Source organism: Phascolarctos cinereus, unplaced genomic scaffold (genome assembly GCF_003287225.1).
Source record: "Phascolarctos cinereus isolate Bilbo 61053 unplaced genomic scaffold, phaCin_HiC Scaffold_3;HRSCAF=262, whole genome shotgun sequence".
Classification (NCBI taxonomy): Eukaryota; Metazoa; Chordata; class Mammalia; order Diprotodontia; family Phascolarctidae; genus Phascolarctos; species Phascolarctos cinereus.
Window position 1 is genome coordinate 67066554 of NW_027555736.1, and position 23407 is coordinate 67089960.

The 23407-nt window shown below is 37.7% G+C and overlaps 1 protein-coding gene across 1 annotated transcript in view; it reads left to right on the forward strand.

Moving 5' to 3' along the window:
• Window positions 1–23407, forward strand: part of MYO9A (myosin IXA) — a 320315-nt gene that overhangs the window by 235994 nt on the left and 60914 nt on the right. The window contains 5 exon segments of the mRNA XM_020996823.2: window positions 2491–2640; window positions 6559–6878; window positions 8966–9753; window positions 9756–10506; window positions 14054–14153. Of these exon segments, the coding sequence (XP_020852482.1) occupies window positions 2491–2640; window positions 6559–6878; window positions 8966–9753; window positions 9756–10506; window positions 14054–14153 (2109 nt within the window).

Consider the following 23407-nt stretch of genomic DNA (forward strand, 5'->3'; position numbering starts at 1 on the left):
TTCTTACTTTTCCTTCCACTCCACATCAAATCTCTTGCTACACTGTCATTTCTTGGAAATTCTTCTCAGATTTTCTTTTTTTTCATTCCTCTTTTCACTGATATAATCTGGAGCTACTTTATCCCATATCCAGACCACAGTGTTAGCTTTTTCAATGACTTGTCTGTCTCTAATATCCTCTCCTCTCCAATTCTAAATAATACTACTAGGATAATATTCTTAAACCATGTTCTTAGAACTCCCCTACTCAAGAACCCACAGTGGCTCCCTTTTGTATATATTCCATTACAAGTAAATTCCTTGGCCTAGTTTTCAAAAGCCTCCACAATCTGGTATAATCCTTTCCATCCAGCCTAATTCTCCAGTCCTTGTCAAGAAATGGTGTCTAATTCAGTCAGGCAGGGATGATCAGATAAACTGAAGGGTTTGTTGGTTTTTTTTTTTAAGGATAGGAGAGACATAGTCATGTATAGGAGGCAGCAGGAAGGATCTAATAGATGAGAGATTAAAGATAAGAGACAGTGGGGGTGATAGTTGAAGCACTTGCTGAAAAAGAGAAGATGGAAAGAAGGAAGGAAACAAGTATTTATTGAATGCCTGCTGCGGACCAGGCACTTCACTAAATGCTTTGCAAATATTATCTCATTGCATTCTCACAACAACCCTTAGAGTGTAGGTGTTATTATCATCCCCATTTTACAAATGAGGAAACTGAGGCAGAGGTAGGTGATTTTCCCGGGATCATAAAGTTAGTAAATGTCTGAGGCCAGATTTGAATTCAGGTCTTCCTGAGTCTGAGTCCAGGTCTCTCTATGTGCTCTACTAGATGCCTAAGTAGGATCAAGAGTGAATGTTGAGGGGTTAGCTTTGGTGAGAAAGAGAAGGAGGAAGAGGACAGGCTTTGGAAAGGAAGGGTGCTACGGGAGCTTGAGGGGAGAAAAGAATTTTAGGAATAGCCCCAGAAAGTGGGATACTAAATTGATGAGGGAGGAATATTGAATGAAATCCCAGTCCCTGCCCTCCAGGAGCTTACAGTCTTAAATATGGCCCTTTGTCCATAAAGAGGTACATATAGAGTAAAGTAGGTAACTTATGAGGAAATGGCACACTTTCCTGAGAGTCCTGGGAAAGGCCTCCTCTGTCAAGTAGGTATTGAGGAGGGAGAACTTGCCAGGTATAGGAGACAGTCAGTGCTGATACAGGCACAAGAAATGGACCGTCATGTGCAAGCAACAGCATGCAGTCTAGTATGGCAGCCCACAGAGGGCAGTAAAGTGTAAGAAGACTGGGGAGGCAGGAAGGGTTGAGAGTTATAAAGAGCTTTGATTGCCAGACAGAAGAGTTTCCATTTTCTCCTAGAGACATGAGAAAGCCCCTAAAATTTACTGAGATGGAGGGTTACAAAGACATATGCTTTAGGAAAATCACTTTTTTGTAGCTGTGTAAAGGATGGCTTGGTTGAGGCAAGGAGACCAGTTAGGAGGCTATTACAATAACCCCGGGGAGAGTTTATAAGAGCTTGATTTAAGGTGATGCCTGTGTGAGTAGAAAGAGAAAAATGTGTCCAAGAAACATTTTAAAGGTAGAAATGACAGGATTTGGCAACAGATTGGATCTGTGGAATCTGTCAGGAGTCAAGGATGACACTGAAGCCCAGAATGTACTTAGAAAATACAAGTTAGACAGGTAGGAGAACCAAGAGAAAGCAATGATGCCATGAAAACCTAGAGAGTGAAAAGTTTCAGGAAGAAGTTTGACAGGCTGAAGTAGATCCAGGGGAAGGCAGTGAGGATACTGAGGAGAAATCAAAACTATGTGATACACGAGGATGGGTTTAATATGCTAGTGATGGAGTAGACTTACTAGAGATATTATGGAAAGGATTTATGCTTTATGTACAGATTAGAATCAGTGTCCTCTGAGATATATTTGAATGTTTAGGTTCTGCAGTTCCATGCACGTAAGGCACTAATAAGCAATGAATGATGACTAAGACATGGTCCCTGTGTTATATATGGTTATAAAGTAGTAAGAGCTATGAACAGTAATTTGGAGTTTTTAGGATCATAGGGCTAGAGTTAGAAGAGATTTCAGAAGCTATCTGCTGCAGCTCCTCAATTTTACAGATAAAGAAACTGAGGCCCAGGAAGGTTAAGGGATTTGCCCAAGTTCATGCAAGTAGTAAACAGCAGAAGCAGAATTTGAATCCATATTCTCAGCCTCCAGAAATAATATTCTTTCCATGGCATCAGGCCATGAACACAGCCAAGCCCTGAAGGATATGGCATTATCACTAACTTACTGTGTTGATGCACATGCATTGATAAGTGTTATAGATAAATGACTACCAACAGTTGGCTCGTTACTGTACCCATCAAACTGACTCACACTAACTTCCTGATTACATTTCGCTCTAGATGAGTTTTACAAAGTCTCTTTTCCTGTATTTACAAAGGTGGCTTTCCTAAATCCTTTTCTTCCTTCTGTTAGGTATTCCTTAAAGAACAAGAGCGCCAGCACTTACAGGATTTGCTGCATCAAGAAGTGCTCCAGCGGATTGTACTGTTGCAACGATGGTTTCGGGCCATGCTTTCTAGACAGCATTTCCTCCATCTGAGGCAGGCAGTCATCATCCTGCAGGTGAGAAAGACAGCATCTTCCCAGGGCATTTGGCTAGTTTCATATTTTTTAAAGCTTTCGTTTAGTATTTTATTTTTCCCCAGTTACATGTTACGTTTTCCCCAGTTACATTCATTCTTAAGACTTTGAGTTCCACATTCTCTCCCTCCCTCGCTCCTCACCCCCACCCCCCCCCCAGTGAGAAGGCAAGCAATTCGATATAGTAGTAGTATATAGTAGTATAGTATGTATGTGTAGTCATGCAAAACATATCCATAATAGTCATGTTGTTAAAGAAATCATAGACCTTAACACTTACTAGGTGTGTGACCCTGAGAAAGTCACTTAACACCGATCGCCTCACAAAAAAAAAAAAAGAAAGAAAGAAACATAGACAAGAAAAAAAACCTCAAGAAAAATGAAGTTTAAAAAAGTATGCTTCAAACTGTATTCAGACACCATCAGTTCTTTCTCTGGGGATGGATAGCATTCTTTATCCTTCAGAGTTGTCTTGGATTTGGTATTGCAGAGAATAGCTAAGATATTCACAGCTAATGATCTTACAATATTGCTGTATGGTAGTACATTGCATATTTGCATCAGCCTATACGAGTCTTTCCAGGTATTTCCGAGAGCATCTTGCTCATCATTTCTTTTTTTCTTCCATCATTTCTTGTACTACAATAATATTCCATCATAATCACATACCACAGTATGTTCAGCTATTCCCCAATTTATGGGCATCCCCTCAACTTCTAATTCTTTACCCCCAGAAAAGAGATGCTATAAATATTTTTGTACATATAGGTCCTTTTCCTTTTTGTTTTTTATCTCTTTTGGGATACAGACCTAGTAGTGGTATTGGTAGGTTAAAGGATATGCATGGTTTTATAGCCCTTTGGGCATAGTTCCAAGTTGCTCTACATAATGGTTAAACTGGTTCACAACTCCACCAACAATACATTGAAGTCTTATTTTTCCCACATTCCCTCCAACATTTGTCATTTACCTTTTCTGTCCTATTAGCCAGTCTAGTAGGTAAGAGGTAGTACCTCAGAATTGTTTTAATTTTCATTTTGCCACTCAATAGTTGAGTGGGATTTAGACCACTTACTCAAATAAAAACTCAGAGGTTTCTCCAGGTAGAAAACAGACGTTTTATTCTAGCAAGTCTCCAGCGAGAGTTGGGCTGGACTGGAGTAGTGAGGCCCAGCACAAACAGCAGCAAGCAGTTATATAGTCTTAGGCAAACAACTCCAAAAAGCCCCCCTTCCCACTTGTTTGTCTCAATCTCTTTATCCTCATTGACTGAGGCAAGAGACCTCACAGTCTCTATTTAGAACCCAAGAGATACATTTTACTCAAAACACCCTTGGGAGCTAGAAGATTGCCTTATTTGGTAAAGTTAAGGTACAAAACAAAAGAGGGGGTGGTTACAAAACAGGGGAGGGGGTGGGCAGCTGGTGCACAGCCCCCATTCCCCAAAAACAAAAGTGAAACTTAGGCCCAGCTCATGCTGAAGCCTTACTACATTTTTGGAGCATAGCTTACATCTCACATGAGAAACTTTCACTTGTCCCGCACATAGTGAATTAGATTATTTTTTCATATAGCTATAGATAGCTTTGATTACTTCATCTGAAAACTGATCATATCTTTAGAGCATTTATCAGATGGGGAATGGCTTTTTTTTTTTATAAATTTGACTCAATTCTCTATATGTTTGAGAAATGAGGCCTTTATCAGAGAAATTTGCTTCAAAATGTTTTTCACAGTTACTGTATTTCCCTCTGTCCTATTTCCCTCCACCCCCATTTATTCTATTCTCTCTCCCCTTTCACCCTGTCCCTTCTCAAAAGTGTTTTGCTTCTGACTGCTCCCTCCCCCAATGTGCCTTCTTTTCTATCACACACACCCCTCTTTTATCCCCTTCCCTTCCTACTTTCTTGTAGGGTAAGATAGACTTCTATATCCAATTGAGTGTGTATGTTAATCCCTCTTTGAGCCAGTTCTGATGAAAGTAAGGTTCACTCATTCCCCCTCACCTCCCCTCTATTCCTCTGCATTGTAGAAGCTTCTTCTTGCCTCTTTTATGTGATTCTGTTTTCTCCCTTTCTCTTTCTCCCAGTACATTTCTCTCTCACCCCTTAATTTTATATTTTAGATATCATCCCTTCACATTCAACTCACACCTGTGCCCTCTGTCTAGATATGCTCCTTCTAACCACCCTAATAATGAGAAAAGTCTTTTGGGTTACCAATATTTTCCCATGTAGGAGTGTAAACAGTTTTAACATATTAATTCCCTTATGGTTTACCTTTTTATGCTTCTCTTGAGTCTTGTATTTGAATGTCAGATTTTCTGTTCAGCTCTGGTCTTTTTGTCAAGAATGCTTGAAAGTCCTCTGTCTCATTGAATGTCCATTTTTCCCCCTGAAGGATTATATTCAGTTTTGCTGGGTAGCAAATTCTGGTAGGTGATTCTTGGTTGTAATCCTAGCTCCTTTGCTTTCCAGAATATCATATTCCAAGCCCTCTGATCCTTTAATGTATAAACTGCTAAATATTGTGTTATCCTGACTGTGGCTCCACAGCACTTGAATTGTTTCTCTCTGGGGTACTTGCAGTATTTTCTCCTTGACCTGAGAACTCTGGAATTTGGCTATAATATTCTCAGCAGTTTTTATTTTGGGATCTCTTTCAGGAGGTGATTGGTGGCTTCTTTCCATTTCTATTTTACCCTGTGGTTCTAGAATATCAGGGCAGTTTTCCTTGATAATTTCTTGAAAGATGATGTCTAGGCTCTTTTTTTCATCACAGCTTTCAAGCAGTCTAATAATTTTAAAAATTATCTCTCCTTAATTTATTTTTCAAGTCAGTTGTTTTTCCAGTGAGGTATTTCAAATTGTCTTGTATTTTTTCATTCTTTCGGTTTTATTTTATTGTATCTTGGTTTCTCATAAAGTCATTAGCTTCCATTTGCTCCGTTCTAATTTTTAAAGAATTGTTTTCTTCAGTGATCTTTTGGATCTCCTTTTCTATTTGGCCAATTCTGCTTTTTAAGGCATTTTTCTCCTCATTGGCTTTTTGGACCTCTTTTAACATTTGACCTAGTCTGTTTTTTAGGTGTTATTTTCTTCAGTATTTTTGTGTGTCATCTTTACCAAACTGTTGACTTATTTCTCATGATTTTCTTGCACCACTCTCTTTTCTGTTCCCAATTTTTCCTCTACCTCTCTTACTTGATTTTCAAAATCCTTTTTGAGCTCTTCCATGGCCTGAGACCAATTCATATTTTTCTTGGAGTCTTTGGATGTAGGAGCTTTGACTTTGTTGTCTTCTTCAGCTCCCAATTTGAGGCAGATGGAAGAGAGCAACAGTCTTTTCCGTAGTAATAAGTAAAATGTGGAGAAATGACGTGTACCAGGTGAGTAATGTCAATCAGAAGACCATGTGGCATAAAAGAACAGTGCTCAGGTGAGGCCTGATGGATGTACCATAGCAAAATGTGAAAAGAGGGTCGCATTTTTGTGAAGGGAAAATAAACTTTGGTATATACCTGTATTAAAACCAGTGTGACATCTCACATATTGTGTGTGATAGGCTACATTATTTTTACCTCTTAACGTTATATTTATGAGTATCTCCACAAAGTAGAAGGAATGAATTAGATAGCTCATCCAAAGCCAGTTTTAGTAATGCTGATTTTCAAAGCTTTTAGTCTTTGGAATTTTCTTGGTCCAGAATTAAAAAGCTCTGAGGTAAAAAAAGGGGGTAAAGTACAGCATATTTGAAAAACAAAATTACTTATCTGCTTTTGCTAAAAGAACTCAGTGCTTTGTTATTTCATTATGATGCAGGACTTCATTTTCATTTCTTTGTTTTAAAAAAAAGTGGTTTGAGATAATCCTACAACATATACTGTTGGGTCTTTTGTAGCGATCCTGGCGAAATTACTTGAGTAGGAAGCATGATGAAGGCAGAGATGTCCAGGCTGATGATCTGGTTGTGAATAATGCGGCAACTGTTCTCCAGGCTGCTTGGAGGGCTTACTGGGGGAGGCGGCAGTACCTGCAGATGCGAGCTGCAGCCTCCATCATTCAAGAAATTTGGCGGGAGTACTGCAGACGAAGGCATGCTGCTGCCACTTGCATACAGGCAGGATGGAGAGGCTACTGGAAAAGCAAACTATACAAGAAACAGAGAAACAAAATTATCCTATTACAGGCAGCATGCCGAGGATTCAGAGCCAGGCAAAGGTAATATTTGCAGCTGGTTAAGGTAAACTAGTAAAGAAAAAAGGGGGGTGACCTGTCATTTCTAGAAGCCTGGGCACACATGCTGGTGTTCAGAGTGCCATTCAGATGAGATCTGTGTTTCCCAAGCTCAAGGTTGGATAAGGCTGTTTATCTAGAAAGTCACAATAGAAATATCTCAACCTCAAAAAATATCTTTAGTACCTTCCTGGTTATGGAAGTACCACTAAGAAAGATGGGGGGGGCGGGTTTTAACACCTTTACAGGTACTATAAGCTATATATTTTTCTAAATTGCAACTGAGTGCTTGGGTTTTACTTTAAATTCTGAGGAAGTACCATATTGGTTTAGATAATTTTGATCTGGACCCATGATTTAATCCATATAGAGAGGTCCTGGTATAGAGATACACTCTGCTGGTTTGGGTCAGCCATTTGTCTACAACTTAAAGTCTTAATTTCTTGGACCACTGTAAAGTTAGGTAATTTTCCCACAGTCAGAAAGCTAGTATGTTTCGGAGGCAGCACTTGAATTCAGATCTTCTGACTTAAAGGCTAGCCATCTGTCCACTGTGCCTTGCAGCTGTTAATATAACCTCTACGTTTTCCAAAATCTGGCTTGTATAAAACCTCATGACATCCCTTAATTGCTCTCTTCATATCAAAGAGATAGTTTAAATTTCATTGGTATCCCCAGACACAACCCTTTCCCTACTAGATGACACAAAAACTGAAGGAAACAATGCCAGACAACCGCTGCTACTGATGAAACAAACTGAGGGAGACCCATGGCTCCCAGGGGCATGCTTTCTGCAACTACCTACATCACTGTTTTGAGTTCTTTTCAAGAAAGAAATACATTACTGAAAAGTCTCTGAACTCGGGGCGGGGGGAGAAAATTTAAAACTCAAAATCTTATGAAAGTGAATTTTGAAAACTAAAAAGAAATAAATTATCCCCCCCCCCAAAAAAGAAAACAGTCTGTGACCTCTCCTCTGCATCGCCAAGTGTGGAAGAGGTTTCTAGGAATGAGCAATAGAGGGTTTCTTCTCTATCTGGTAAAGTTTGTACTTTTCTCTGTGGCTCAGGTTCTACTTCCCACTTGTGAAAGTGGATGAGCCTTACTGCTGCATAGGTGACTCCAGGAAGTTCCTTATCAAAACAAGGAAGGAAGGAATTGGTGAGGAAGTCCATGGAACTGGGGTGTGGGGGGAGAGAGGGGACAGTTGTTAGGCTTTCCAGCTGAGGAAAGAGCCGGTCTGAAGTAATAGAGGAAGGGACCAAATTCCTGGGCTTATTTTCCATTCTAAATTTATTAGCTTTCTTGAGGTTTCTTTAACTTAATATGATCTTTATTTGTGTGTGTGTGTGTATGTGTGTGAAAGAAGTGTGTTTATTTGCTTTTATTAAATATTAGAGATTTTTTCAAATCTGTCTATTTTGTTTTTTAACATGGTAATTTTGCATGTTTTAATATTTACATCTATGTGTATATATGTGTGTGTATTCCCATTTAAATTATGGTTTAATTGAAAAAATGGTACACCATGTCAGAAAGACTCGGTTTTTTAGTCCAATTTCTCTTACTTAATTGTATCACCTTGAGCTAGTTATTTCCACTCCCTCAGCCTCAGGTTACTTCTTTATATAAAATGAAGTCTTTGGGATAATGATGCCTCCAAAAAGAGTGTCATGGAATTTTTTTTTAAATACACAGAAGAGAACATAAAGAAGTTTAGAAGAGATATGGACAAGTAATAAAGTTTTGAAACTATGTTAAATCTATCATATACTTTTTGTTAAAAACCATGAGTAATGCATTCGGAGTTTTGTATACAATCTTTTGCTATTCTTTATTTTATATGAAGATGGTCGTGTTAATATTTGTCAAATTCAGTACTAAAAAAGTTTGGTTTGGGTTTGTTTGTTTTTTTATAAGATTGTCAGACCAAATAATCACTAGCATTTTATCAGTCTGGGATCAAATTTTAAAGATACAGTCTCCATTTTAATCAATTCTATTTATCGTATGTCCAGTTGTGGCCAAAATATAAATCTGAAAATTCATGTTATATTTCTGTTTTTATATAGATTTAGAGCTTTGAAAGAACAGCGATTAAAAGAAACTAAATTGAAAAATGGATTAGCAATTAAAGAGAATACTCTAGAGATCTGGGGTTCAGATCCTTCCAAATGGGAGGATGGATCATTTGAAGAAAGAATGAAAGCTGTAGAAGAATACAAATTTGTAATAGAAAATAATCAGATCAGTCATGCCAGTTCATTGGACATCTCTGGGGACTTACCCTGCAGACGACAAGAGAGAACTATTAGCCAAAGTAGCATAGACATGGAGCAAGATGTAATTGTAAGACAGAGACGCAAGTCATTAGAGGATCTCAGCCAAAAAAAAGTAGGGCGAGCAAAAAGAGAGAGCCGGAGGATGCGTGAGTTGGAGCAAGCAATATTTAGTTTAGAATTGCTGAAGGTCCGTGGTGGGATTTCTCCTTCAGAAGAGCATAGATGGTCGACAGAACTTATTTGTGAGGACCTACAATCATCACAAGGAACCCCTGAGAGTGAAAGTTCTCAGGAAAGCTTAGAGCTCTTAAATTTTGAGGAGAATCCAAAAAGCAAACTAGAGTCAGTATTTTCTAATGAAGGAGACTTACAGATTCCCTCACCTAAGGCACAGAAAGCTTTACCCCGTGATTCAAATTTTGACTTACAAGAAAATGCCCCTATCGTATCAGATGAGAATAGTAATATATTCATTAGAAAAAGGGCACCATCCAATTCAGAGTTCTCCGAGAGTGTTTCCATGAAAGACAAGACAGGCTATAATTCTCAGACCATTACCTATAAGCCACAGTTCAGAGAGCCTTCATCCCAAATAGTCTTCCAACTTTCTATATACCACCACACGATCCTACGAAAGTAAGTTCTGAACCTGGGGCAAGTACTTTGAAAAATATAGCTTTGGGAAGTGAAGAAAAGCCAGGAACAGCTTTTACCTTGGATGCAAACAAAGAAAGCAGAAAATACCACTTTGTTGAGGAGGGCAGACCGGTAGCTACTGCTTCCATGAAAAATACCGACTTTTCTAATACTGTGCTTAAGAAATTAGAAAGGCTAAACATGGAAAAGGAGGAAAGACAAAAGCAGTTGCAGCAGCAAAATGAAAAAGAAATGATGGAACAGATTCGTCAGCAGAAGGACATTCTGGAAAGAGAGCGAAAAGCCTTCAAAAATTTTGAGGCACCGTGGAAAACAGGAGAATCTTTGCTAACAAAGCCTGTCCGACCATCAAAGCAAACAGCTGAGAGGCCACAGTCCCTCCTCATAAACGCTACAAACAAGGAAGAGCAGAATGTGCCCGGACCTTTGTCAGTAACTATTAAAGGCCTCACTGTTACCCCAAAAGGAAGTACCCCTGATCAACCAGTTCAGAAGGACCGACTTGTCACTTTGTTCTTTGAAGGTAAAGAAAGCCAAAACCAGCCCGGTATTTCACAGGTCAGGACCGATGGGTGGAACACTAAATTGAATGTAGCTTCCAAGGGGCTGCATTCCCAGGAGGGAAGGACCAAAGCTATTTTCTTCACACCAAAAGACTATTTGGGTCCTTCACAGTAAGTGAAATATTTATTTGATTTTATACCAGATTCTTCCTTGCATATTGATTGCCCAGTGCTCAAACTGTGATGATATCACTCCCCCGCTCAGTGAAGTCTACTGGTTCCTTTAGAATCAGATCTCTGGCATTTAAGGCCCCTCACCACCTGTCTTCAACCTACCTTCCTAGCTTTTCTTTACATTCTTTCTTTTCATATTCCCTAGGAACCCTTCACACTAGCCACATGACCTTCCCTTCTCTATCTCTAGGTCTAGAATGCCCTTTTTCCTGACTTGTGCTTTTTAGAATCTTTAGTGTCCTTCATTTGCTCAGCTGCCTTCTATAGGAAGCCTTTTGTGATCAACTTTCCTTCCCAGAAGCTAGTGCCTTCCATCACAAAATTTATTTTGTATGTACATTTATATGTATGTTGTATCTCCTCTAGTAAAATATAAACTCCTTGAGTCTACAGAGTGTTTCATTTTTGCTTTTGTATTCCCAGTACCTAGCTCGGTGCCTCATACATAAATCAGGCAATTAGCCCGGTAGAGCAAATTCTGGTTAAAAATCAACAGGTCACCTGAAGGTAGCTATCCATCACTACCTAGTGAGAAACTTTAGGCAAACAGAATATAGACCTCCATCATCCTAGAATTTGAAAAAGGCAATAGGGTTCGGCTTATGGCATATATGTAGTCTTTATAAATTCCTTAAGCTTTCTGCAGTTTTAGTAACTTAGGTTATAAGTATAAATTTTAAAATCTGCAAGTGGTATTTAAAATCAGTATTCAAATTTTGGACAGTTACATTATCAGCAGTAGACTCATTCAAGTTAAATTAAAATGAAAAAAAGGTGTAGTAGATGAGAAGGTAAGTCATACCCTGTGGATAATACTATTGAAATAGTCTATATCATCTACAAAAAGAATACTGAACTTGCCTTTAAATATCGTTAACAGTTTCATTCTCAGGTACAACTAGGCTTATTAAAATTTTAGAAATTTTAATTGTTAAATCATGTCAATAGAATGTTCTTGTGTCTCTCACCTTTTCTGGCAGTGAAATGCCAGAAAGTCATGATGGTATTCCTTATGCAGCCTAACCATAGTTTAGCCATACTTGCAGGAGCCAAGTTACAGTCTATTAGGAAACAGCTAGACCATTCAGAAAAACTTCATTGTGGTACGGTGGAAAGAGCACCAGGTCTGGAGTCAGAGAATGCGGGTTCACTTCCCTATTTTGCTTTCTGTTATTAGTAAGTTACTTTAGTCTCTGGGCCGCAATTCTTCATCTACAAAATGAGTGGGGCTGGGCTAGTTAAATTGTTTTGTCCTTTATCCTCCAAAATCTGTGGTCCTGTTGTGAGCCTACTGTGGATCACTAAGATGACACCAAATTATTTCTCACAGGCTGATTCTCAGTACTTTTTTTCCAGCCTCTCCCCACCCTCAAAACTCTCCCCAGGTTTTTTGCTTAAAGCAAACAGCATTGTTACAAATTGAATTGACAGGTGAGGATCTGATGTTTGAAGCTGAAACACAGTAGATCTTAATGACCACCTGAGGTTTGGTTTTTGTTTTTGTTTTTGTTTTGCAGCCCTGCGATTCAGGGATTATCCATAGTCATGTTTATAGTTTCCTTCATAAAGATGCTGATAGTCCAAAGAAACAGATTTTTAGAAAGTACCTGAGCATCCTGTTTCATGTCGTTACACATTTGCTGATCAGCTGATAATTAACAGAAATACTCCTGTTTGACCATACCACAAGTTCTTGGGTTCAATACCATGTATTCTATTAATTTGGGATGGAATAGGCTTGAGTATGGAATATTTCAAAATCACCTTTATCAAATCTTAAGTTGTCTTTTCATCACTTTTTCAAGCTAAAAATCACAAAAATCCACTAAGTCTATTTCATCTCCTCAGAGAGTTGCTTAACTTAGTAAGGATATGTTGTATGAAAGTATTTTGAAAATAACTTATAGGGGCAGGTAGGTGGTGCAGTGTATAGAGTACCGACCCTGGAGTCAGGAGGACCTGAGTTCAAATTCAGCCTCAGACACATAATACTCATCAGCTGTATGACCCTAGGCAAGTCACTGAACCCCGATTGCCTCACCAAAATAATAATAATTTATACTACAAATCTCTGGTTCCTGAAGTAATAGTGTAAGAGATTTTGGTATTTCATGGAATCATAAAAATCTTAGAGCTAGCAAAAACTTTAGCACTCATTTTACAGATGAGGAAACTGAATCCCAAAGTCATTGAGTTGCCACATAGCTGTTTAGTGACAGAGCTATGTTTAGAGTTATCAGAATCAAAACTTTAAATTTTTAAAAAACCCTGCCATTATATGATATATACTTAAGAAGCAACTGGCTTCTCTGACGAAAGACCTTCCAAGCAGACCAAATACCAACTATGTGGATAGCCTTCCCTGCCACTAGAACCTAGGTCTCTTCAAGTGCTTCAGGCACCATATGGTTAATTGACTCCGCTCTAAGTTGGTAAGCAGTCATAGAGTATTTTTTAAAAATACAAACTGCTTTTCATTGCCTTAGAGAGTAAGCAAGATGAAATTGGCTAAATTATTAGACACAAGGGAGAGACTTAGAATAGTCATATTTGGAGGAAGAATCAAATCTGTAAGACCAGGGAAGAGATCTTTAGCACAGTTATCCATCTGGATTATCTAAAGGTTTCCTACTTTAGACTCTGCGATTCTTGTGGTCTAAGAAATAAACATGACAATTTTAAGTAGACAGTCACTCAAAATATGTTTGAGGCACCTACTATGTGCCTAACACTTTCCAGGAGGAGGTGGCACAGGGGAAGAAGGGAATTAAAAACAAGGTCAAACATGATTGTTGACCTCAAAGAGCCTAAAGATTTGGTGAAAAAAAATATATGTAATGGTTAGAGAATAATATTAAAATAACAGTATATAATTAAGACTTAAATTATGTAGCAGTAGATATAAGAGCAGTAGGGTTTTAAGGAAAGGTCTGGTGTGATCTATTAGAAAACAAGTGGTATTTTGTAAATAGGAATGACCCAAATTTTAATCAAATAATCTTGAAGAGTTGCATATAAAATAAATGGGAATGGGAAATTGTGTAGCCATTCAAAGAAAATTTAAGAATTTTTTCTATTCAGTAGCCTTTTAAAACCACCCTGTGTTAACACTAAATCATCTTGTGCTGGCTAATTTTCTTTACCTAGATAATACCTTCTTAATTTTTCTGTGCAATGCCTGTATTCTCCTTTTTCATTCAGCATAAAGCCTCCCTCATGCCATGGGTTTAGAGACCTGCCTGATTGTGTTTAGTTTATGATAAAGTATATGATGATTACTTTCTGAAGCTCTGGTAGCTCAGTATTTTCAAGATAATTATCAATAGCAATAGAAATCAAGTAGAAAAATAATTTGGTAATTATGGAAACTTGTATTAATGGGTAAAATTAATAAAATTCTAGTACTTGTCTAGGTAGTTTTGCAATATATTAGACTTTATAGGAAAGAATCATCTCATAATTTGTGTAATTATGTTGTCTTAAGTTTCAGTAAGGAATATTCAAGCTATGGAAATAATCAAGTGCACCCAAGAGGTGAACCACCTAGGAATCCTGTGAAATTGACTGGGCCCGGCAGAGGAGAGGTAAGCAAAAGGTTTTGTTTATTTCTTTTAACGGAAACAAATTTGTGTTGATTTAGGAATGATTCCACTTCCTGACTGCCTCTTATTCTATCCATCTTGATTACAAACATTTATGGTAAAAGAACTGATGTACTAGTGAGTAAAGGCATACTACTGGTAGAGAAAGGAGGGTTCTCCATGAAAGTTGGGATCGCATCCAACAATGTCAGGAGGGCAACACTGGGCAGTTTCTAAAGAAGACTGTGGTGAAGCACTGACACTGAACCCTGTGAAAGGAAGACTTGATTGCTCCATTGTGAAGTGTAGCAGCATAGATTTCCTAACATCTGGTTCTGTCTTTTTTCCTAAGCAATGCGTGATTCCCTTTTGTTTATCCCAAACCCTTTACTCCTCCTAATGAATATGGTGGGGTGGAGGGATGTTGTAAGGAATACGTTAGCCCGTGTGAGACCTACACTTTGATACCTTACATCAGCAGAATCTCCTTTTAAAAAAAAAACCGAAAACATTGTTGTGTTATCTGTTTTATCATTTGGTCAAGCAGGTTGCCAGACCGGCCCATAAAAAGAAAGCTCGCATGGCGCGGACGCGCTCCGATTTCTTGACTAGAGGTACTTTTGCTGATGGGGAGGGGGATACAGAGGAAGATGATTACGATGACATTACTGAGCCCCTTCTACCCCCTCACCAAGCTTCTCACCCTGAGCCAGGGCCTTCAGCAAGCCTGGGGCAGGCCTATCACAGTGACTCGGAAATGGTAATTTTACAACAAATATAAGGGAAACAAGGAGTAATCAGTTGTGATGGGAATGTTCATTGCTAACCTTTAGCTGTACTGACACCCTACACTGCTTTTTTTCCCTCTCTTTAATGATTTTGTGAATGGAAAGCCTCAGTGATCATAGCAATTAAAGCAGTATTATATGTTTTCAATGATACAGAAGCACTTTCACAATGGTTATTAACTCATGGAAAATGTTAAGATTATTGGTACTGTTGCTTGAAACCACACAACTTTAACATACTGAAGTTTTCTGTTAGCAGTTTAAAAAGGGGGGAAAGGATGGGATATGTAAAGAACTATGGCCCAACTTATAGCTGAAATGTATGTTCTACTTATTTAATTCCCTTTATAACATTAATCACCCTACTGTGTCCAATCCAGTGTGCTTTAAACATAACACTTCGTTTTTCATTTATTTATTTATTTGTTTGTTGCTTTTAGGCAGTTGGGGTTAAATGACTTGCCCAGGGTCACACAGCTAGTAAGTGTCAAGTGTTGGGTCTGAGGCCAGATTTGAACTCAGGTCCTCCTGACTTCAGGACTGGTGCTCTATCCACTGCGCCACCTAGCTGCCCCCACACTTCATTTTTTTATGTCATTTTTCAGAAAAGAACCTATATCAATATTTTTAGCTAACAAGAAAGACAAAAAATTATGCTCCTTACACCCCCCCCCAATATTAATGGATATGGTCATGAGTATGACATTCGAATAGTATTTTAATATGTTTTTATTATTCTGTGAAGTATCACTCACATATAAATATGTATGTCACATATATATTAATAAGAGAATGGAACACTTAAATTTCAGTTAATTTCCTTTTTGGCAACTGGCCTCATATATCCCACCTTCAGTACTTACTGTAGGGGGAAAATTTTAGAACATTTGTCATTTATTCAATGAATAATTTCACTTCTAAAACTTTTTAGCTGATGCTACAGTTTCTATCTATGTAACTTTAGAAATTTGTATGCCTTCTTAGCCAAAGATATGGTTTTGAATTTCTTCTTTTATCTAGAATAGCAACTTTAACTTAGTCATGTAATTGGCAGTACATTCAGTTTTTAAACTATCCAAACTGATGGTCCAAGAAACAGCTGGAAAAAGACAGGATCCCATGTAAGTTGCCATCTTGAACTTAAGTTTTTTAGAAACAAAAAAAGGATGAAAAGAGGCAATTCTGGTATAATCTTTTACTGAGAAGGCAAATATGTACAGCTGGAAGAGATTTCAGCTATCTACTACAATCTCCTCATTTTACATAGGAGGAAACTGAGGATCTAAGAATAAAGATCAAGCAGCCTAGGATTGTCAAAGGAGCACTGGTTCTAGATTAAAAGAACCTGGGTTCAATCCCTGTCTCTGACACTTATTACCTCTTTTGACCTTCAGCTAGTCACTCTATCATTAGAGCCAACTTTTTTTCAGTAATGAGAGGTGAAGCCTTATTAGAAGTAATCCAGATCCAAGTAAATAACCAATCTAATCATACAGCCTATAAGTTGAGAATGGACAAAGGAAAGACTAATTATTGTGAAAGAGCCTTTGCTATCATTTTCAAAAATTAAATATAAATTAACTTAATTATTTTGATTTTGATTCTCTAATATTTAAACCATGCAAAAAAAAAAATTCAAATTGATCTGTCTAGTAAAATAGATAAGATCTGGTCATATTGAAAAAAAGTAGATTTGTTCCTTAAAGAACAGGAAATCAACATATGTTACTGCTGTTGCATTCCTGAGTGTTTACCCTTTTACAAAGCATTAGTTCTCTTAGCACTCCAAATTTTATCTACTAGAAACCCTTGCTGAAAAACTGAAAGGGAATGGGGCTCACAGCTTAGAGGATTCTGCCCTTAAAAAATTCTTCCTCATCACTTGGGAGCTATTCTTTTGATTCTTCTCTCCACCTAGTTTGACCATCATTGCATGCATGTAGATCTAGAACTCATCAGTGCACATTCATTTCTTTGCACTCTCTTACTAGCTCTTCTTTTTACTGTTGGATACAGGTGGTAGGGTACATCTTTGGTGGCTATGTTGGTGAAAAAAACTTATTTACCAAATGCTACTGACAATGAATCTTGTGGTGGGAGGGACAGGCAATATGAAGGGGTGGAACTTTTTAATGTAATGTGGAAATACCCTATATTCCATTTGTGTCTTGATTTATAGGTGCAAGATTGAAGACTAGTCCTTTCTAAATGTCTGTTGAGTTTACTAAGTGTAAAACCCTTCTGTTATTTAAAAAAGCCAGGTTTACACGGACCAACTTTATTGAGTATTTCCATTTTAATGACCTGTCTGACTTTGTGGCAAAACAACCTACAACAGAAAGTGCTTAGCCATTGGGGAGCTTAGAATTTGTCTTTTGCCTTAGGTTTTAGTGAAACTGACAGAAATACTGAATATGAGCAAATCTTCCTTTGTAGTGGTTGTCCTAATAGGAAGAATAAAGCAGCTTATCACAAGTATATTAATTGTTAATTACCTTAAAGTGTCATTAATAAATATCAAGTATTGGTTAATCATTTGTCAGTTGCTTCCCAATGAAAGCAATCTATTCAGTACTATCTATGATCTTGCTGACCTTTTTAAAAATTTTTATCTTTTAAGGACCTACTCGCTATGTCTATAAATGCCATTGTCACCCAGTTTTTATATAACGCTAAGCCAGCCCTCACCTAACTCAGGAAGAATAACAACTTATAGAATTATAGATTTATTGCTATAAGGGACCTAAAAGTCCTTTTCCTTCATTTTGCATATGAAGAAAAAAGCTCACAGAGGCTACCAAACAGTATTTTGTGAAAACAAATTTTACTTGTTTTATTGCCTTTTGCTTTCTGAGCAATGAATGAGCTGGTTAGAAATCACTTCTGTTCCTATTTCTAGTATTGTTAAAACACTTCTTTCTCTTTCTTGCCTGGTCTTCTGTTTTTCTGTCTTTGTACTGTCTCCCTCCAGTCAAAGATTTCAGTAATCACTTTTATTCTTATGACTTTCACATCTAATAGCTCCAATCCAAAAATCTTTTAGAAGATAGAGATCTGAATTTCCAGCTTCCTTCTTTATATTTCCATCTTAATAGAGGATTTGGATTTAACACATTTCACACCTCATTGTTGTTTCCTTATGAGTCACGTAATTGGAGTATTTGTTTCTAAGATTGATTTTGAATTTGTATCCAAGAAGGCTAATGCCAAGTGATATTTACTCTCCAGTACTCAGCATAAGCTTCATGAACACCAGATTATAGCTCAAAGTTACCTTTACTAGGTATTTGTTTATGTGACAGATTTGTAATTTAAGATTCAGGTTTAAACTAGGCTGAGTTTCAGAGTCTCCCTAGATGAGACTTCTAGATTTATAAAATTTTGATCTAGAGCTAGAAGGAACCTCAGAGACCATCAAATCCAACCCCCTTTGTTTTACTGTTGAAACTAAAGCCAGGGCACTTGCAGGATTTGATTAAGGTCACACAAGTTATAACTGTCTAACTCCAGAGCCAATGCTCCTTGCAGTGTACCAAGCTGCTTCTTAATAAAATATAGTAAAGGGCTTTGCAAACTTTAGAGCACTCTAGGTAAATGTCAGTTATTTATAAGAAGTACCCAGGTAGCTTGTGGAATGTGGTCTTAGTAGAACCAAGTTCATCTTCCAGCCTCATTTTATATGCCCGAATTTTTCTAAATTGTTAGGTCAGTTGAGGAGAATTGAAAATTGAAGAAGAAACTTCAGTTTTTTAGCTAACTTGCAGTTCCCAGCAATGCCAGCATTGTCTAACAAAATACCATCTCACTTGTGGAGTTCTTGATATCAGAGATGCTTGTTCATTTCAGCAACCTTCCAGTTAACTTTCTAAACCAGAAAATTGCCTTTTGCGAGTTTTCTTACATCAATCACATGATTGAGTTTGCAGTGCAATAAAGCCCCCAGATCTTTTTTCCAATAAATTGCTACCTGGCTATAATTGTGTCATCTTGTACATAGGAAATATATGGTTAAATAATTTAGGTAGAGAATCTTTTGGGGGATGATAAGCCATTGTCTAGAGTCTTAATTCCTGCCAAAATGAGCACTTACAGGAATCCATAAACAAATGCTGTTCCCTACCCTAAAATATATCAGCATTGAAAGCCTTTTGTTTTCCGAGTAGAATCAAAGAATTTTAGAGCTGGAAGGGACCTTAAAGATCATTTGGTCCAGCTACCTCATTTACAGATAAATAGACCAAAGAGGTTATGTAATTTGCCTAAGGTCATGGTTAATGAGTGCTAGAAATAAAACTCACTTCTTTTGATTTCCAGACTCGTGTCTGGTGAGTAAAATGGGTAGTTATTACTAGAATATCATTGTTGTTCCCTATGTCTTCCATGGATGACAAAACTATAAATTATATGTGCAAAGATTTGTCCCCTACTTTCAATGTGGGCAGCTTAAGTAGGCAAGCTTTCTTCAGTATACACCTGGTCCCAGTTTCACATTTATTTCAGAAGTCTTTGGCCAAAGATATTAGTTACACAGAAGACCAAGGGTCTTCCCTTACCTTAGATGTATGATTTCACAGCCCATATTCAGTAAACTAGGTAGAACTGAGTGCCTCCATGGGCTTTTTTTTTTTGCATTGGTTATTTCACTACCTGATATAATAGACCATCAGTATTTTCTTAAGTGTGCCTTCATCCCCAAAGAGTGGGTCATACTTCTTTAGGGATTATGGTCTTTTCTTTCAGCCAGCCATATAACCTTTATGTTTGTATCTAGGTGGCCCAGTGTATAGAGCACTGGGCTTAGAATCAAGATGACTTATCTTAACGAGTTCTTATCAGGCCTCAGAAACTTACCTGTTTGACCCTGGGCAAGTCACTTTACCCTGTTTGCCTCAGTTTCCTCATCTGTTAAATGAGCTAGAAAAGGAAATACAAACCACCCCAGTATCTTTGCCAAGAAAACCCCAAATGAGGTCAGAGTCAAAAACCTGTTTATACAGATCAGTAACTTAGGGGGATACATTTTCTGAGGGAAGAATCTGCAGATGTAATTGCTGAGGTCGTTGTTCTTCAAAATCAGTCAATCCCACATGCATTTATTAAACATCTACTATGTACCAGGTCCTGTGCTAGGCACTATGTATACAATTACAAAATGAGAGAGTTCTTTCCCTCCAAGAGCTTACATTCCACCCTGGGCATATAATGTATTCACAGATAAGAAGTAGGATGGTGACAGGGAGATAATGCATAGTGATGAAAGAGGGCAGATTAACAGCTAAGGATATCTGGAAAGACCTGTCAAATGGATGTGACGCTTGAGCTGAGCCTTGCAAGGAGTCAAAGATGTCAAGAAACTAGACTGAAGCAGGGAGAGCATTGGAGGCTTTGAGAATAGTCTGTGCCGTAGCTCTGAAGCAAACCATGCAGTGTTTTATAAGGGAAAGAACAATTAAGCTAGTTTGGCTGGAGCACAGTGTGCACAAAGAAGAGTGATGTATCATCAGCCTAGAAAAATGGAGCCTTCCTCCCCATCCTCATCTTTTGCCTCCTTCTCCTGGAACCTTCTGTGCCGATCCTGCACACATCCTCTGACCTCTGTCCTCCATTGCTGCCACTAAGAGTCCAACCTGCTCCCCTTCACAGCCTCATCTGTATTATTCTTATAGTGCTTATGATAGAAAATCTTTTGTATCCTTTTATATTCTTTACAAATGCCTTGTACACAGTTGGTGCTTAATAAATTTTTGTTTTCTATTCCATAGTTGTCCATAAGCACACTTTATGGCTTTTACAGATCCCGGGAGATTGAAGGCAGCTGAAAAAAATATAAAATCATAGTTTCCGTAGAAGAACTATATGGAAAATAAGAATGAAGTAGCAACAAGTGATTATAATTAATTGGGCAAGTTAACATCACTATCTTATGTAGTGTTTGTACATTATACATTTTGAAATTACTAAAGTAAAGCAGTAAAAGCTAGTGTCAAGTTTTTAATATTCCCACAAATTATTTTTATTTTATTTCTCCACATGACATCAGTCAGTATTCTTTTTTTAATATTTCATTTTTCCCCAATTACATGCAAAAACAATTTTTAAAATTCATTGGTTTTGGTTTTTGCTTTGTTTTTTAAGTTTTGAGTTCTAATTTCTATCCCTCCCTTCTTCCCCTAACCCCTCCCTGAGACAGTAAGCAATCTAATATAGGTTACACATGTGCAGTCATGTAAAACTTTGCCATATTAGTCATTTTGTGCAAGAAAACTCAGGAAAGAAAGGAAGGAAGGAAGTGAGTTAGTAAAAAATAGTATGCTTTAGTCTATATTCAGATAGCAGTGGTTCTGAGAGCATTTTCATCATGATTCCTTTGGGATTGTCTTGGATCATTATATTGCTGAGAATAGCTAAGTCATCCACAGTTCTTCATCTTACAATATTGCTGTTACTGGTTACGATGTTCTGGTTCTGCTCTTTCACTTTGCATTAGTTCACGCACATCTTTACAAGTTTTTCTGAAATCGTGCTGCCCGTCATTTCTTATAGCACAATAATATTCTATTACAATCATGTACCTCAATTTGTTAAGCCATTCCCCAACTGATGGACATTCCCTCAATTTCCAGTTCTTTGCCACCAAAAAGAAAAAGAGCAACTACAAATATTTTTATACAAATAGGTTCTTCCCACCCCTCCCCTTTTTTTTTTTAAATCCCTGTGGGATGCAGACCTGGTAATGGAATTGCTGCATCAAAGTGTATGTACAGTTTAGTTGCCTTTTGGGCATAGTTCAAATTACTCTCCAGAATGGTTGGATCAGTTCACAACTCCACCAACACTGCCTCAGTGTCCGAGTTTCCCAACACTTATCATTTTCCTTTTCTGTCATATTAGCCAGTCTGATGAATGTATGAGATGGTACCTCAGAGTTGTTTTAATTTGCGTTTCTCTAGTCATCAGTCAGTATTCTTAAGCATTGAAAAGGAGACAAAACCCATCTCAAGATTGGTTGTTTTTTTATTTACCTTACGTCACAGAGATTTGCATTAATATTTATTTGACCTTTCCAGTTCAGAGTTGGAATAGAATGTCAGTGCAACCCTGAAAACCAGAGACACCTCTCTAATATTATGGGCCTTAGAAACGGGTCTAGACGTACCCCTTCCGTCTCCTGTAAAAGAGATTGGCTCTATTAAATTCTCCAAGGTTTCATGTGAACCTTAGGAAATCAAGCAGACCATTACCCAAAGAATTCCATCCATTCTTCTTTCTTTATCCTTTTACCTCCCTCCCACTGAATTGTGGAGCTCAAAAGAACAGAGAGCCCTCTTTTATCCTAGGAGGTAATTTTGTCTGACCTCTTAGACCTCTCCTCATCTGCTTTGTACAGTGAATATAGCAATTGGTATTTATTTTCTTTATTTTCTTTATTTTATAGTTGGTATTTATTCTCTATATAATTAGTCTGTATATGCTGACTATGTTCACATCTCCAGTAGAACTTCTAGTAAGCTTCTTGAGTGTATTGTTTCAATGTTTGTTATTTGTGTCCCCAGCAGTTGGCACGTGGTAGGTGCTTAACAAATGCTTCTTAGTTGATTGATGTGCCAAACTTGCTTAGCTCTTTTTCCATCTATGTCCTTTTGCAGATCACCTGGGAGTTTCAGATCTGGAATACATTTAATAGCATTGCTTATTTATCTTATTTAAAGGTTGTTTTCAGGAGAACATCTGGGTAAGCTATGTATTATCTGTAACATAGCCTTCAGGCATTGCAGTGAGGTTCCATTAAGATGTCTTGTCCAGACTGGTTACCAAAACTTTAAACTTGTTATAGAGAGTGAAAACTTGTGCCTTTCTTATTATTCTTAGCAATAGATTCCTTAATATTCTCTATGGATTCTCAAGTTCACACGAAGGACGTACAGGTGGTTCCCATATTTCTGATCCCCTATTCACTAAGACTTCACTTGAGGCATTTAGGAGCTAAATCATAAGGCTGTAAGGTATCCCAGAAGGTCACTTATTCCATTCTTCTTCCATTGCCAGATGGGACCATAGTTCACACAAATGAACTGGATCTCTAGGCAGGCACTTTAGAGAACTTTTCTTGTAAATCTTTTCCTGTGATTTAAGAACTTTCACAGATAAGCAATGCTATCAAATGTATCCAGATTTGAAACTGCCAGAATGATCTGCAAAATTATATAACTAGGAAGAGAGCCAAGCAAGTTTGGCACATCAGTCAATAAGCATTTGTTAAGCACCTACTGTGTGCCACGTGCTAGGCATACAAATATCAAAAATTGAAACAATCCCTGTTCTCAAGAAGCTTACGTTCTGTGGAGATGTGTATATATTTTGGTATATACAGATTAATTACATACAAAATAAATATCGGGTAGTTAAGGAAGGAGGGTGCTAGCAGTTGGGATCAGAAAAGATGATGCTTGAGATGTGTCTCAGAGTAAG